Below are 15,768 nucleotides of genomic sequence, written 5' to 3'. Positions count from 1 at the left end.
CAGCTTAACTCAAGTGTTTTCTGAGCCCAGGGAGGAGAGATGTCTAGGGTGATGGGAGGACAGGACCCAGCTGAAGCCTATGTACCTCCCACCAAGAGCAAGGCCAGAGGAAGGCAAAAGAATACATTTAATAATGAGGGACAAAGGGCAGAAGGGTGCACACCAGGCAGGCAGGCTGGGACAGGGCATGCCACCTTCTGAGGATCTCCAGAGAAGCTGTGTCCACCAAGAACATTGCAGGAGGGGGCAATGCTGGCCATGGCCAGGACTACAACACATCAGTACAAGGGTTCAGCAGAACTGCAGGAAGGCAGGGAAATGTCTGACCAAGGCCCCACATGACCCCCTAGGGCAGAAATAGGACAGGCATGGGGCTCCATCCCAGAGACTCCCAGGAAACTAGCTGGGTATAATGGGCCCTGGTTCCTACTTCAGGTCTAATATATGCTGAGACAGGACTGGAGGTGAGCATTCTGGGCCCACCCACCTACCTTCCAGCGGTTCCCACACTCGTTGCAGACAACATAAGTGGTCATGGGCTCATCGGAGCTGCGGGTCTGCACCTGTAGGGTGGGTGGCTGAATTCCTGATTTTGCTGCCCTAATCTGGACAGTACTGGTTTCATACCCCCTGATCTCTACTGATGATTTGAAATTTCCCAGTGACCTCAACCTTTTAGAACTAGGCCTATTGGCCTGAACAACTGGGCTCAGTAGAGTCCAGGATGTCACATAAGTACAGAATTCCCAACAGGAGGGTCTATATAGTGAAAGGATCAACTGAGATGCCAGTGGCCCTGGCCATCTGGGAGACCCAAGAGAATACCTTATCTCACAGGGCCAGTCCTTATAAGTAGTGAGGACTGAGCTACCCTGCCCTCATGCATGCCTTATTACAGGTGACGGCAGCTTCCACAAGCCCTGGAACAGTCTATCAGAGAGACCATCTTACTTCACTCACCTCTTCCCAAGTACCCAATATCTCTTGGAGTACACATGGTCTCCCCGGAATACTTCAGCCTCCCCCTCCATAGCAAGGTCTGAAGGTCCCATAGCCACTGCCAAACAGAATACTGCACTCCTGTCTTTCCATGCTGGGCAGGGCCAAGCCACCTAGCCCTGCCGCAGAACCCCAGACCAGCAAAAACAGGGACATGAGTGGTATCCAAGAAGAGGATGGGTGTGCCCTGAGGTCCCAGCCAAGAAAGATAGAGTGGACCCCAACCTGCGTGTAGGTGCAGTTCTTCTTCCTGCACTTGCTGCAGGTGAACAGGTCGGTCTGTGTGCCACCTGTACGGGCCATCTGATGTTCACGGATGGCCTCCTTGGTCATGGCCTTGCGGATCTCCTTCAGCTCATCACTGGCCATCTCCTGATAAAGGAGCCAAGTGTTCAGTCTGCAGCTCTGCAGAAGCATCCTGCCCCAGCCCTTGCAGTGGGGCTCACCTCTGATGTCATCACAGCTATCTGCTGGGGTGTAATGGCACCACATAGCACATTCCGCCGCAGGCCAGGGTTCTTGGCATCTTTCAGGTTGGAGATTCGGCTCCGCACACGGTTCTTGTACTTCATGTCTGTATTTCCCACATCCAGGAAGATGCGTAAAGGTATTTAAGGACCCATCTGAGGTTTCTGAGCTCCATCCTCTCCTTGGAGTTATGGGAATGAATCTACCCACTCAAGCCCTGTGGGGGAACTGAGGGGCTATAGTGTTGTACCTTCTCTAAACCCATTCCTATCTGAAGCCCAAATCTACCTATTAAGTAGTCACAGCCTTTTACCCATCCATGGCCCAGAAAAGGTCAGGGGACCACCCCAAGAGAGCACTGGATAACCTACCAGTGGTGTCTAACAGCTACTAGAGAAGCACAACTCAGTTACCTACAGACTCTACCAGAAGCCTCTGACCCTGTATACACTGTACAAAGGATATACTCCTCAATCTGAGCTGACAGATGCTCACAGTCTACACCGACGGCCATGTGGTCATCTGCAAGAGGGAGCCCTCATTAGCTTCCCCCACTAACTTTTTCCACCTGCCATGCCTCTGCTTGCACGGAACCCTAGAAGCTAAATATGACACTTGTATTCCTGAGACAGTTCCCAAGATACGGGTGTTCTGGTGACCCCAAAAACCCCAGCCTCCTCCCTAGGTCACAGTGGGCTAAAGAGAAGAGCTATGTGGCATTGATGGCACATGCCTTTTATCCCAGCACTTGGAAGGCAGAGGCAGGTGGATCTCTGTGAGTTTGAGGCCTAGTCTACAGAGCAAGTTCCAGGACAGCCAGAGAGAGCTGTTGCGCAGAGAAACCCTGTCTCAAAAAACTAAGATTTTTTTTGGGCGCCATCTCTCTGGCAGCAACCTCTAAAGCAGGCCGAGGCCCAGGCCACTCTGAATCTGGACAAGTGTCAAAATCCAAAGGTGGTAATACTCACGGTCCGTTTTCAGGGCCAAAGTCAGCATTTCACGGCATTTGTTTCGTACAGCATCACAGGTGATGGGCACTGGGGGAAATGTGGTGATCCTCGGAGTGGATAAAGTTCTAGGTGGGTCTGGCTTCTTGCAGCTAGAGAGACAAAGCCTGCTGGGCTCAGACTGAGCCTGTTAAGCTAAGTCATTCTTCTCCAGTAGCTGTTGGGCATCATTGGTAGGCTACCCAGTCCCCTCGCTGGGTGGTCCCCAGAAAAGTAAATGTGGATACTATGCTGACCTCCAAAGCCCATTTGGTCTATCCTGACTGACACCCAGCTAGTCCCAGTGACTACATCCATCCTTAGTTCAGCCTAGAATGCCTATGTGCTCTGCCCTCCTTGTCAGAGAAGGGCATTGGCTAGAAGGTCCACAGTGAAGCACAGATCACTCCCCAAGTGGATGTCAGATCCTTCTTCAACAATCAGTGTCTAAGCAATGCTCCCTGGTCAAAACTGACTGAGATATTCTTACTAGCTCCAGAGTGTCTGCTTCCCAAGAAGCCCAGGACATGGGCCATGCTGTGAATGCCTCTCTGCTAATGGCAGAACCAAGCAGATACTTCTGGTTGCCTGGAGTAAAGATGAGGTGGGGGGTCACCCAAAGTCAAGTCTTAATGTCACAGGTTACCCCACACAACAGAAATGAAATTGGGCAAGGATCTCAGGTCTGGGTCCAGTAAAAGACTTACCCAACAGTCGTGCTATACCCACCAGGCCCTTTCCTCTGGAAATTGGCAGAGTCAGGTGGCTTTCTGGAGCAAAATCAACTGTACAAGCATGCTAATGACCTCAGGACATAACATCATATCAGGACTGCTAGTCTGGAGTCCAGAGCATAGGCTGTTGTGGCCTGGGCCCAGCCTCTAGCCACTGCTACCATCTGATCAAAGCAGCTTCTCATCCATAGCCTGTAACTAGCAGTGCCCCTAGTCTCCATGGTAACAGGTCTGCCCTGACCATCTTTAAGGCAGCGGTGTGACAACACTTGAAGTGGAGATATGAGCTGTGCCCACCTATAGCTCCGGATAGCATTTGCATGAGGGACCCATTCACCAATCCTGCTGAGCAGCAAAAACATAGAGGTCTAAGGAAGCAGGCAAGGGGGCCTAGGGCCAGGCCTGCTCCTGATGGGTAGTGCCTCCTTACTGAAGGTCTCAGTAATGACACTGACAGCCAGGCAGACACAGCCAGACATCTTAGATGGGCAAGAAAGGAACTGAGCAGTGGGACAGTATTCAGCACGAGGCTTATAACTTATAAATGGTGCCCTGGAGAGGGCCTCTTCCTCAGGGCAATGCCCAGGCAAATAGACATCAGCCTTCTTTTCCCACTGAGGAAACTGAGGCAAGAGGCAGAAATGTATATACCTGCCTTCAGATATGCTACCTGAGATCCGTAGTCCCTGAGGCATCCTTTGAGGACGATGTGGGCAGAGGTGTGCCCCTCCCTTGATCCCTGGTCTTGCCATCAGAAACATCTGCCATTATCAGAAAACAGATGGTGTAGACTGGTCAGGAGCAGGCAGCCAGGTGCCAGCCTGGCCTCAACCTGGCCATTATACCTACAGCTTAAAGTCATTAGACAAGCAAGGTGCCAGGAGGCCACCAGACCTTCCTCCCAGTCCCCAGAAAGCATACCAGCCTTTTCAGGACCCACCCTCCTCAAGCCCCACTCAAGCAAGCTGCTGTGGGACTCTTTAGGTCGAACCTGGCCAGAAAACAAGCATATGACTCACAAAAGGCTCCTTCTGAAAACACGGGCAGAGCCTTGCCCAAAACCTGAACTAGGGACCAGGACAAACTTACACTGCTAGCCTCTTGATGGCCATGTGACTGTAAGGAGGGACAGATCCTGGGTTGTCTCACAGAGGTATAGACAGAGCCCAGGAATGGTTGCCTTCCTAATCAGTAGGAGCATCTCTGCAGCCTACTTGTCCACTGTCCCCACAAACAGCTGCTGTCTGCCTAGCTCACCTTTTGCATAGGTAACGACCCCACCTCCTCCTTCTTCAGCTGGAGCATCCTGACCTGGACCTCCTTTTCTGTTGACCTCTCAAAGCTTGAAAACCTCCTTCCCAGCATAACCCTTGTCTCAATGGTCATGCCTCCCGGCTAACCCCCTCCCTACCACAACAGATGACATCCATCTTCCATCATCCTCATCCACTTCCAGCCCAGTGATGGGTACTCTCTGCCTGTTTTTTGTATCCCATAACCAGATAGCCTGAGTAAGAGCAACAGAGCCAGCACTCTATGCTGTGCTGAGCAACAAGAGCCACCCTTTACATTCTGATCGCACCCAAGAGCTTCTTCCAGGATTTGATGAGGGACTTGGCCAGTGCAATGAGCTCCTCGTCCGAGCTCTGCTTCCGTAGGGCATTGACAGACATCCCAACACGGGTGGACTGCAAGGCAAGTGTCCTGGGTCAGAGGTGGTAGAAGCCTGCTCCAGAGGCAGATCCTCACTAAAGACTCTTGGCTCCCAAAGAAAAGGGTTGGGAAATGGGCAGGGACAGAAAGACACCTCTCCCAGTGGCTATGATCTCATTTGGAACCCAGACCACCCCCCCTCCCACCTCACTGATCACCAGAGAGAATCAGAAACCCTCTCCTTAGAGCAGTTGTTTGTGCCAGCTAAACCTTGTGGGAATAATATAAGGAGCCCTGCTAGATGTTCTTGGAATTGCTGTCTCTGGAACCATTTTAGACCAGGACCAGAAGAGCTTACCTGGAGCAGGTGTAATGTAACAGGCATGGCCTTCAGCTCCCGCAGCAAATCCATGGCTCCCTCCTGGAAGGAAAAAGTACCTTCATAAAGGACTTTAATGGACAAACACACATCTTCCTGTTCATTTAAGGGACAATTTACATGTCAGAAAGGAAGCCACTCCTCTACCTTGAGAAGACCAGAGCACTGCACACATGGTCCTACATCACAACAGGGGCTTTTTACTGCCCCTGCACTAGGGCAGGAGTAGAGGCAAACAGCTTAACAGTGCTCTCCTCAAAGATCAGGTGGTTTCTCACCCTGTATCTGTGGTGACCTCCAGACCTCATGGTAACCACACCAGGTCACTGAGCAAACTACTAGAGAAAAAAAAAAAATGCCCCAGTTCCTGCTCAACATGGAAGAACACTCCGAGATATAACTCAGGTTCCTTAGCCTTAGTCCATCTATGCTGTGATAGTAGGGCAGCCTCTCCTCAAAGTGCCCATCCATCAGTGTAGCACTTCTTCTGGATTTTTTTTAACACACAATCCTGATTTTCTTCCTCTGCCCAAGCTCTATTCTTCGGTATCTACAGAAAGGCTGCACCTCGAAGGCAGGTTCCTCCTCTTCCTATCTTAAAAACCTCACTCTACTTAAGACTGCTCTTCTCCCTAGCAATTCAAAGCTTTATTCAAGCACCTCTTCCTACAGTGAGACAGACTCTTACAACACCCAACACTGTTGTGCTTGCTTTCCTCCAGGTTGCCACTATTAGATCGAGAGCCTTTGCATGCCACAAAGAGGCAGAGAGAACCCACCCAGCCATTCAAACTTTCCATACTAGAGGTAGTGGGAGGGTCTGGGGCTGACCTCCATTCTGGGTTATGGCCCTAAAGCAGATCCTGTTCTTGGGACTGTACACCAATCAGCCGTGAGGTGACTTCCAGAGAAGACCTGATCCTTAGAGCCGGAGGCACTCATCCCCAACAGCTCTGTACTCCCACCCTGAAGGTCCAAACAAACCACCAGCTGCTCCAAGGAGCCTCTCAGGTTGCTGCAACATCCTGGAACCTCTGCCATTTCCCTTCTCCTACTGTACAGTGTACAGTTTCCTACTGTACAGTCATGTCTGTCTCTACCAGTTCCCAAGCCCCTATAGATTCCCACCCCATCTCCAAGTTCCAAGTTTGTCATTTGGATTTAATACCCTTAGGGGAAAGAAGCACCAGCAGGCCTCTGCAGCCTAGGTGATTGCGCAGTGGGGCTGTTTTAGGTGAGAAGGGGAACCTAACCCTCTTCCTGGCTTAGACCCCATCCCTCCAACCCTGACCAACAGGAACCCAGGGCAATCCTGCTCATCTCCAAAAGCTGTCCTGCAGCCCTCCACTTCAAGTACAGTCCTGGGGAGGCTGTACAGACTCATAACTCAGCCACCATCTGGGCTGCCCTGGGGATTGGTGCCGCGGATGGGCGGGTCATACTTAGCCTTAAGGCCACCTCCTGGTCCCTTCCCACCCACGGAAGACAAGATGCAGGTACCATCATCCCCTAAGGATGCTCCTGAGTGACCAGGGTCGAAAGGCAGGCTAGACTGCCAAGCCCACAGTGCCTCGGGGCAAGGCTAGGGACAGACAGAGTCAGTCTACTAGGGTCTCAAGGACACAGGTTCATTTCGGAATCTCTACTGTCTACCCACACCGACTTGCTGCTGCCTGAGGCCTGACTAAGCGGGGGTGGGGGTGGAGGTTATTAGAGAAACCTGGTTCTGGAGGGTGGGGGCAGACATGGGAGACAACGGCTGGGCTAAGAACGCCCGCGACCACCGATGGGCGATGGGGCAGTGGGCAGTTCTCAAGTCAGCTTGGCGTCCAGTGCGAAGCGGCAGTCTCAGGACAAGGTAGAGGGCGGGCCTGGGGCAGGGGTCTCGACTGGTCTGAGTGTCATTCTCCCCGCGGGTGGGTTCAGCGGGTCTCCGCGGAGCGGGGGCCCCAGGATCCTGGCGGCCCGCGCCCCTCACCGCGCTCTTCCTGGTCACCATCTTGTCCAGCCTCCGGGCGATCCGCGCAATCTCCTCCTCCTTGCCCATCACCACTTCGGTGGCAGCGGGTTGCGCCGGTTGCGCCGCCCGGCCCGACCTCGGCTGCCGCCGCCTAGATGCGCGGAACAAACCTCCGCCTGGCCGCCGCGTGCAACACAATTAAAAAAAAAAGTCTCCGCCCCCGGGACCACAACTCCCAGACGACTGCGCGGCGTGTGGCGCGCGGCCCGCTGGAAAAGGTAGTTCCTCCGTACGCCCGCTGAACGACCGCCTCACACGCACCCTACCCACCCCCGACCCCCACCCCCACCCCCACTCCCGAATGCCAGGGAGAGGGTGGAACTTGAGGGGAGGAGTACCATCTGAGCCACTTGTCCTGGAGGTGCATTTCTCCTTCGCTGGTCGAGTCCGGTCGCCTCCACTTCCTAGAAGGGGCGAGGCGTCGGGACCTCTCAGCTCAGCCCTACACCCGGCTGGACTTGACACACTTGCATCGTTGCCAAGCCAGGTTTGGGTCGTTCTTACCTCTGCGCAGATGCGGCGCACACTGGGAGGTATGGCCCCTGGACTCTGAAAAGGCTTCTTGGGCAAGAATTCAGGCTCTGAAGTCAACCTAACAAGGTGAAAATCCCAGGTTCTGCTCGTTGCTCTACGCCTCAGTCTCCCAGCCTGTGAAGTGAGGATGACAGAGTGATCAGGATCATCCGATTCACATTATACACTGAGAACAAGGCAAGGCAATTAGGTACCGCGGCAGTGCCTCAGAAACATCATAGCCATGCCCAGGGAAGGAAAAGAGGTACTCGGCTCCTCTTCTGTGCAGCAGATGGTGGCAGGTGCGCTGGTGCCAGAAGACAGTTATCTGAATTGTTGTAACCACAGTTTGCACCACGAGGCCAGGGTGCAAATGGAATTTACACATGGCCTGGGCTGCCCATTTAATCAGTTATGACATCTTCACCATAAGGAAAAAGTATGGAATTTCTTGTAGGTAACAAAGCTTTTCCAGGGGTGCAGTGATGAATGAACACAGCTCTCCAGTTCCATACCAACTCTGATTCTGCCTTTTACTGGCTTCTGGGCCCTTGCTCTAAGCCAAACCCAACCAAACAATATCTGGGAGAGGGAACCCTGTGTTTGAGCATTGAGTTGGTACAGCGCAGGCAGTAAAGGAGCCACCTGACCTTCAACCATGCTGTGTTTGGTTGAAGGGGCTGTCAACGGTGGAGTCGTGGTCCCAGTGATGAGCAACAGCAGCCTGTAGGTGGCAGGAGCAACCCACAAACCTGCTCGGGCAGTGGCTCCTTCCAGAGGAAAGTTCAGTAGATCACCAGCAGGGGAGCTATGATAACAAAAAAAGCCAGATAAAAGATGTGTTCGTTCCTGAGGGGTCCTCACTTGTGGGGCTGGCACTGACCAGCCAGATATTTCCACATCCCAGCCTTAGAAAACCTCATTCGCTGAGCTGGGGCTTAGCTCAGCTGGTAGTGTTTGCTTAGCATAGAGGAAGCCTTAGATTCAATCAGAAGTACTGCATAAAACCAGGCATCACAGGTACCTGCCTGGGAGGCAGAGGCAGGAAGATCAGAAATTCAAAGTCATCTTCAGATACGGCTCCAGTTTGAGGGCAGCCTGGGCTACATGACAAAAAAAAAAAAACAAACAAACAAACCAAAGCCCTAATCCCAGACCCTGCAGGAGCTCCAAATCCAACCTCTGGCTCTTGCTCAGAGAAGTCACTCCCACATCAGAACCTTCCTCACCCCCCACCCCCCACTCCCAGCCACACACCTTGCTTACTTTGGGAGTTTTATCTTCAGTGAACCTCTCCACCAAACACCATCTGGACATCACCAGGTGTTCATTCCAACATGGTGTTGTCCTCTACCCTAGCCCTCTGAAGGTGATGGAGAGGGACACACTTGCCTGCTTCTAGGAGATAGCCTTGCCTACCTTTCCATCCTATCTATCACTGGGGGCTTCTCCATGCCCCCAGAACACCCAGATGAGGCTCCTTCACAGGTCACCGTTTGGCTTTTGCACCCAACCTTCCTGGGGTACACCCAATTTTCCTTAATAGCCTTTCCCTTCCTTAGTGGATCTCCAACCTCAGGAGCTCTCAATGAGCAACACAGCCCTATCCTAGGGTCCCTGGGATGGAGATATTGCAGCCTGAAGGTCTGAAAAGGGCAGACAATACCCTAATGAGGTGGGATCATGGGACATCCCCAGGGTCTGCCCCACCAGGCCAACTGCACCTTTGGCCCAAAGCCTGCCCTTCCCCCTTCCTCAGTTCAGGAAACAGCGGAAACTCAAGCCATTTATTTTTCTATTTGTGATCCCTACCCCCATCCCAGTCTGCCCAGAGCTGGCCCTGACCCCAGTGGTGGCCTGAATGCTTCCCCTCTGGCCAAGGCAGGGCGGTGGTGGGTGGGAAGACTCACACTGCCAAGCTCACACGGAGCCCCTTCTTTCCCCATCATCACAGACCGGGAGGCATCCTAAGCCCCAGGAGGTCCTGCTCCTGCCTCCATATGGTAGTCCCTCCTCTGCACCAAGTTCTCATGTCCTCCAGCCCATTTTGGGGCTTGCAGGTCTCCACCATAGGGCTTCGTGGCTCTATATCCATAGCCAGTCCCACTTCAGGCCTTCCGTGGACACTGGCTTCTGTGATCAGACAGGGCAGTGACCAGTGACAGATAAGAGTCTCTGGTCATTTGGGTGTAGAAAGTGGAGGCTGGACATATGGATATTGGCTTTGTGTAGATGCCAGCTCTCTGAGCCTCAGTATCCTAGTCTACAGAATGGGAAGAGCCATGGGCTCATGGAAATGTCTGTTTGGAAAGTCCCCTGACAGCCCACAGTCTGGCCAGGGTCCAGCTTTGCCCCACCCCCACCCCCACCACCAGAGGCAGGGCTAGGGAGGCAGGAGGCATCCCCCAGAGGCCAGTGAGGCCCTAGCTGCAGGCTTGCTCTAACAATGTGAATGTGCTTCCCCCACACAATTCCCAGAAATGCCGCCCCCCTGCCCTGCCAGCCCGCCAGCCTGGCGGCCACTCCACCCTCCTACCCTAAGGAACCCCAAGCAGCCGCAGGGTCAGAGGCAATGGATGAAGCATGGAGGTCTGACTCAGAGGCAGCAAACCTGTGGAATTCTAAGGCAGCCTGCCTGCTTGCCTGCCATCCTACAGAGATCAGCCTGAAAAAAGTCAGCCATCGCTAAGCCCCTGCAGGAGCAAAGCTGTGCTGAGCCTGTGGGATGCCAAGTCACTGAAAACTTCTCAAGTCTCATTCAGAGGAAAAAGCAAGATCCTTCCAGGCTCCACTGGGCCTCTTGATCTTCAATCCTCATGCTTCACCCCGGCCCTTCCATACACCTGTTTCCCCCCCCCCCAGTGACTTTAAAACAGCTCCCCATCTGTGTAGCATGCTCTTTGTATGGTTTCTTCACATGTCTATTTCAGTGTGGGCTCAAAACCCACTCATGAAAAAACAGGATGTAGATACTGACATAGCCCCTTCTCATACCTAGTACCTCCAATATGGGCTTATTTGTGGATTTATTGATTTTTATCCTTTCCACACCAGAATGGTAACATCTCACAGTAAGGATTGGGACTGTTTGTTCTTTTCCAGTTTCCTACCTCAGAAGACAGTCTAGTGCCAGCAGGGGGTTCAGTAAAAAAAAAATGAATTCTGTCTCTGAGCAAATGATAGTGGAAGTCTCTAAACAGCCAGCTGGTTCCCCACCAAAGCCATTTGTCACCAGCCAGGAAAAGAAGAGAGAGAGAGAGAGAGAGAGAGAGAGAGAGAGAGAGAGAGAGAGAGAGAGAGGAGAGGGGAGGGAGGGGAGGGGAGGGGAGGGGAGGGAGGGGAGGGGAGGGGAGGGGAGGGGAGGAGAGGAGAGGAGAGAGAGAGGAGAGGAGAGGAGAGGAGAGGAAGAGGAGAGGAGAGGAGAGGAGAGGAGAGGAGAGGAGAGGAGAGGAGAGGAGAGGAGAGGAGAGGAGAGGAGGAAGGAAAGAAGGGAGAAAGCATGCAAAGCTAGGTGTGATTACTACACGTACAATTTCAAAACTCAGAAAACAGAAGCCAGCCTGAACTACATAGAGAGTTCCAGGGACACCTTAGTTAGCAACATTTTTGTTTGTTTGTTCATCTGTTTGTTTTTGAGACAGGGTCTCTCTACACAGTCCTGGCTGTCCTGGAACTCATTGCAGGCCTTAAACTCACAGAGATCCACCTGCCTCTGCCTCTCAAGTGCTGGGATTTAAGGTGTGCGCCACTGTGCCTGGCCCAGTTAGCAACATTTTTAAAAAAGAAGAAAAATTACTAGAAGAGAGGGAGAAGAATGGGGAGGGAGGAAGAGGAGATGGATGTATTCTTTCTCTGCCCTAGTCTCCCTTTATCTCCAGCCCAACATGGCAGGGCATTCAGAATGGGTACTACCTCCCAGAAGCCTAAGAGACGCGAGTATGCCTGCAATTAGCCCACCTTAAAGGCAAAGGACCACTCATGAGAACAGAGACAGCAACATCCACAGACCCAGGTCATGCACCGAGCTGAGAATAAAAGTAACTATTTATGTAAAGACCCGCAGTTCTGAGGTGTGGGGGCGGGGCGAGGGTGAGGCCAACGGAATGGGCGAGAGCACCGGCCAGCAGGGGTTGGGGAAACTGGACAGAATGTCTGGCGCCTCCTCAGCCCAGTGGGTTCTTTCTGGCCTGAAGGCCAGCCTTCCTTCCTGAGCGGCTGTTTCCTGGCTCCGCCCTGTTGTCGCCACGGAAACCCATGAGTAGCCGGGCTCCCCAGCCAGGTTCCCATGGAGCCCCTGCAGTGCTGCTCAGAGGCCCATACATAGTAGGCGGCTACATTGGAGGACACAAGTTGGCCACGCAGCCACCCTGAACCAGAACACTCCAAAATGTTGCACAGCAGCCCCAGCCTTCTCTCATACAGCTCTCCTGACAGCCCACCTAGCTCTCATCTAGTGACCCTAAAAAGTGGGCAATGCCTGTGATAACACCCTGAGCACCCACATGCCCACCACAGTATAATAACTGAAAACTCTGGAACATCCTTCAAAACATGTCTGATCCCTGGCCCACCCATGGAAGCCACTCTGTTGCATGTGGCTTACTCTCCTATGTCCATAGCACTCTGGTCTGCCATTATCCATGGTGACCTTGCAGTAATAAGTTGCATTTGTTTCTCCATCCCTACTGTTTCCACCCAGTCCTGCTGACCAAAAGGCACGGAGTGGATGAGAGCCAAGCCATCTCTACACAACACCCTGACCATCATTCTTTTTGTTGGCTTGCTTGCTTGTTTTTTGAGACAAGGTTTCTCTATGTTGCCTTGGCTGTCCTGGAACACTCCCAGGACCAAACTGTCCTCAAACTCACAGAGATCTGCCTGCCTATGCCTCCCGAGTGCTAGGGTTAAAGGTGTGTGCCAACACCACCTGGTGAGCATCATTCTTTATCTAAAACAGCTAACCCTGATGCCCCTCCACTAGCCCAACAACCACTCATTCCAACACTCCCACTCCTACCATGCTCTGAGTGGGACTCTGGCTCCATATGATTGGGAACTGAACCTGTGAACTTTACCAAGAACCCAACATTTGAAACTACTTCTACCCACTCATACACAAAAGCTGAAGGATCTTTTAGGCTAGGGCCTAGCTCATCTAAACCAGACCTATCCCTGTCTGTTCTAAGGCATCAGACTCTGCCAAAGGCTCTGACTCCAGGAGAGAAGTAAAGACTGGTCCTAGCTTCATAGTCCCCCAGCTCCAGCCACCAGAGACTGGGAGGCCAGCAAGGTTTGGAGCCGAGAGTGATATGTCAGAAGAAAGGTCTGAACTGGAAAGCTAGCTGCAAAAAAGACTCATCCACCTGGAGCTCTGTTGCCCTCAGACAGGGACCCCACCCCAGCCTTTGGGAGTGGGAGGGCCCAAGCCCTACAGGACTATGTAATTGGTCCCAGCCTCACTGCTGTACAGCAGCCAGAGCTGTCTGGTGGGAGCCTGGGAGGTCTGTGCCCAGGCAGTGCTTGGGAGGTCTCACCACCCTCAGGCAGAGCAGAGCCAAGCCAATCCCCCACTATAGGCACCAAGGGGAACTACCCAGCATCCTTTTCAGGCCTCACGGAAGACTGGGGTCCAGAGAAGCTGAGGAAGGAGAGTAGGTATAAGCAGGAAGGAAAGGGGAATAGGGTCCACTTGACACCCAGGCCAGCCTCATACTGGCAGAAAAGATTTGCCCTACCATTCCAATTTTCTAGGGGCTGGGGCTATAGACAATGGCCCTGCCATAGGTAAGTGCCCATCTAAGCCAAGCTAGACTGAAGTGGAGTTCCAATGCAGATTTTCCCTTCTCTCTTCTGCCAGATCTAGGGCAGCAGCTCATCTAACAAAGAAGCCTTGGGGAGTCCCTTCTTAGGGTGCTGAGAACATGTTTTGCTGAGTAGGACTTCCAGTCCTCAACATCTGAGTTCCTATTCCCTTATAAGAAAGTTCATCATGTCTGACTCCCAAGGACTTGGGCAGTCTCTAGCACTAGGGTCTACCTCTCCCCATACTCTGGGAACTTGACAGACAGAGGCACACATGTAGACCACACACAGACATACAGACATTCACATGGAATGTCCCTCTCCTAGCATAGCTAGCCACACCCACAGCAGCCCTGTACAGCCTTGGGGAGTCCCTCCAGCCCTGGGGCTCCAGGGTCAGGGCCACCCTGCTGGCAGACTGAAGTTACCTCCCCCATTGTCCCATCTGGAGAGAGGGTGGGAGCTGCCAGCACCACCACTGCCAAGAGTGGGCAGGGAGGGTAGCCTGACCCTACAGAGAAAAGGAGCAGCCCGCAGGCTCCTGCCCAGCCCAGCTCGCAGGATATGATAGGCTGACATTTGAGCCACAACTTGGCTATGAGGAGGGTCATTGGCTGGTGCCAGGAGAGGTGGGTGCTAGAGAGCTAGGGAACAATGAGGTTATGCTGGATACCCTGTTCAGAACATGAGGCTGATTCTGAACTATCACAGAACTCCAAGTCCTCCTCAACATATGAGGCTACAGCAAAAGAATCTGGGGATCCTTTCCTAGAGCCCAGTGAACATCATCTCAAAATAGCTGTTGTCCTGGCTGAGTCAGGCTCTGGGGACTCTAACCTGTATCCATCTATGGAGTAAGGGTAGTTTCTGACAAAAACTGATGGAAGTGAGGGAATATTAGGGTAGCTCTTGTTCTTTGTTTTGTTTGTGGTACTGGAGATGGAACTAGGACCTTTTGCATGCTGGGCAAGCACTCTACCACTGACCCATGCTCCACCTCCCCCTTTAGTTCTTTGTGCCCATTCTCAAAACAAAAATCTTCACATAGCTCTTCATGTCCTCATTCACCATCCTCCTGTACCACCTGTTCAGTCTACTCACCCACCTAGACCTGCCAAAAGGGAGCTGACCATTGGCAAGGTCCTGTAAGCATTTTCACCTTGGTGTCCACACCACTGCCTGCCTTCTGAGAAAGTACTGAGTTGCCCCAGTAGTCCCACCCTACTCAAAGTTCATGCCCTTGCAGCAGGTGCAGGACCTATAATGGACCCTTTATTACCATATCTACATGACAAAATATCAGGTCATGATATTTATCATCATTAGTCTGAGGAACTATAGGAAACTCTGGCATCTCCCCATGGTAAGAGTGCTCAGAAAGAAAGGGATTACTCAGGGACAGCCCCAGAAGCCACACAGGCTCTCTCTCAGTGTTCAAGGTGGGATATCCTGACATGATTGGGAAGGCTGCAGAGTGTCCAGGGTACATGTAAGTGGAGTTAGTCACCTGTCATAGACAGCTGTCAAGAACGTTGGCTTTTCCTCTATGAAGTTATACATGGCAATGGACAAGGGGCAACTCTCAGAAGAAAGCCGTTTCTAGAGGCCAGATCTCTTCCTGGTGGAGTGGTTGAAAAGATAGAAAAAGAAAATGAATGAGTGCTCTTTTGGAAAACACCCAGTTTTCCTCTGTCTCACCTGCCCAGGCCCCTGTCTCTTCCTGAGACAGCTGTTTGGCCTGGGTAAGGAAACCATCTTACAGCAGCCCACACACAGAAGCAGGGACTGGCTGTGTCTTGTGCCTACCAGTCTACCTTTTCCTTGTGGACCAGGTCCATGTTTTGCCTTGTCCCAGAATTTGGGTATGAGAGAGGGATAAAAAGGTCCACTTTTTCCTCAGCCTCAGGGGCAGAACTTGGAGAGTTCAAACTACCCAACTGAGCTCAGCATCTGGGAGTGTCAACCGACAGGAAGAGGCAAGAACATCTCCAAAAACCCATCCCCTTTCCCGAGGTGCACGATGAAAGTGACCTCCCAAGAACTTGGTTCTAAAATAAATCTTCCTTCATCCAATCTAATGCCGCTGCCCTCTCCCCTCAATACTGCCCGGGGGTCTGTCTCTGTGGGTGGGGTGACAGCTCCACTCTGAAAACTGACATCTCTGGAGAACCCCTCCTTTTGAGCCTCAGCCCACACCAGCAGCCCTCTGCTACT

General features: G+C 52.5%; 1 protein-coding gene across 6 annotated transcripts; it reads right to left on the bottom strand.

Annotated features, from left to right (window-relative positions):
- Positions 1–109: 109 nt before the first annotated feature.
- Tcea2 (transcription elongation factor A2) lies at positions 110–15,399 on the bottom strand. 6 transcript variants are annotated; one of them, XM_037205505.1, is made up of 13 exons: positions 15,062–15,399; positions 8,403–8,560; positions 7,744–7,887; positions 7,578–7,643; positions 7,198–7,355; positions 5,199–5,261; positions 4,770–4,875; positions 3,858–3,948; positions 2,436–2,581; positions 1,933–1,989; positions 1,446–1,600; positions 1,225–1,371; positions 110–563 (listed from the first exon to the last, which is right to left on the bottom strand). In XM_037205505.1, exons 5-13 carry the CDS (start codon positions 7,264–7,266, stop codon positions 438–440), a joined length of 960 nt encoding a protein of 319 aa, XP_037061400.1. In that variant the 5' UTR covers positions 7,267–7,355; positions 7,578–7,643; positions 7,744–7,887; positions 8,403–8,560; positions 15,062–15,399; the 3' UTR covers positions 110–437. The 6 variants fall into 6 exon arrangements, with proteins under 6 accessions (XP_037061400.1, XP_028741038.1, XP_037061402.1 ...); XM_028885205.2 differs by having other exon boundaries at positions 2,436–2,566; XM_037205507.1 differs by lacking the exons at positions 8,403–8,560; positions 15,062–15,399 and having other exon boundaries at positions 7,744–8,354.
- Between the last annotated feature and the right edge of the window lie 369 nt (positions 15,400–15,768).

The sequence above is a fragment of the Peromyscus leucopus genome, chromosome 4, assembly GCF_004664715.2.
Source record: "Peromyscus leucopus breed LL Stock chromosome 4, UCI_PerLeu_2.1, whole genome shotgun sequence".
Classification (NCBI taxonomy): Eukaryota; Metazoa; Chordata; class Mammalia; order Rodentia; family Cricetidae; genus Peromyscus; species Peromyscus leucopus.
Note: the sequence above shows the minus strand (reverse complement) of the source record. Positions and strands in the feature narration are given on the sequence as shown.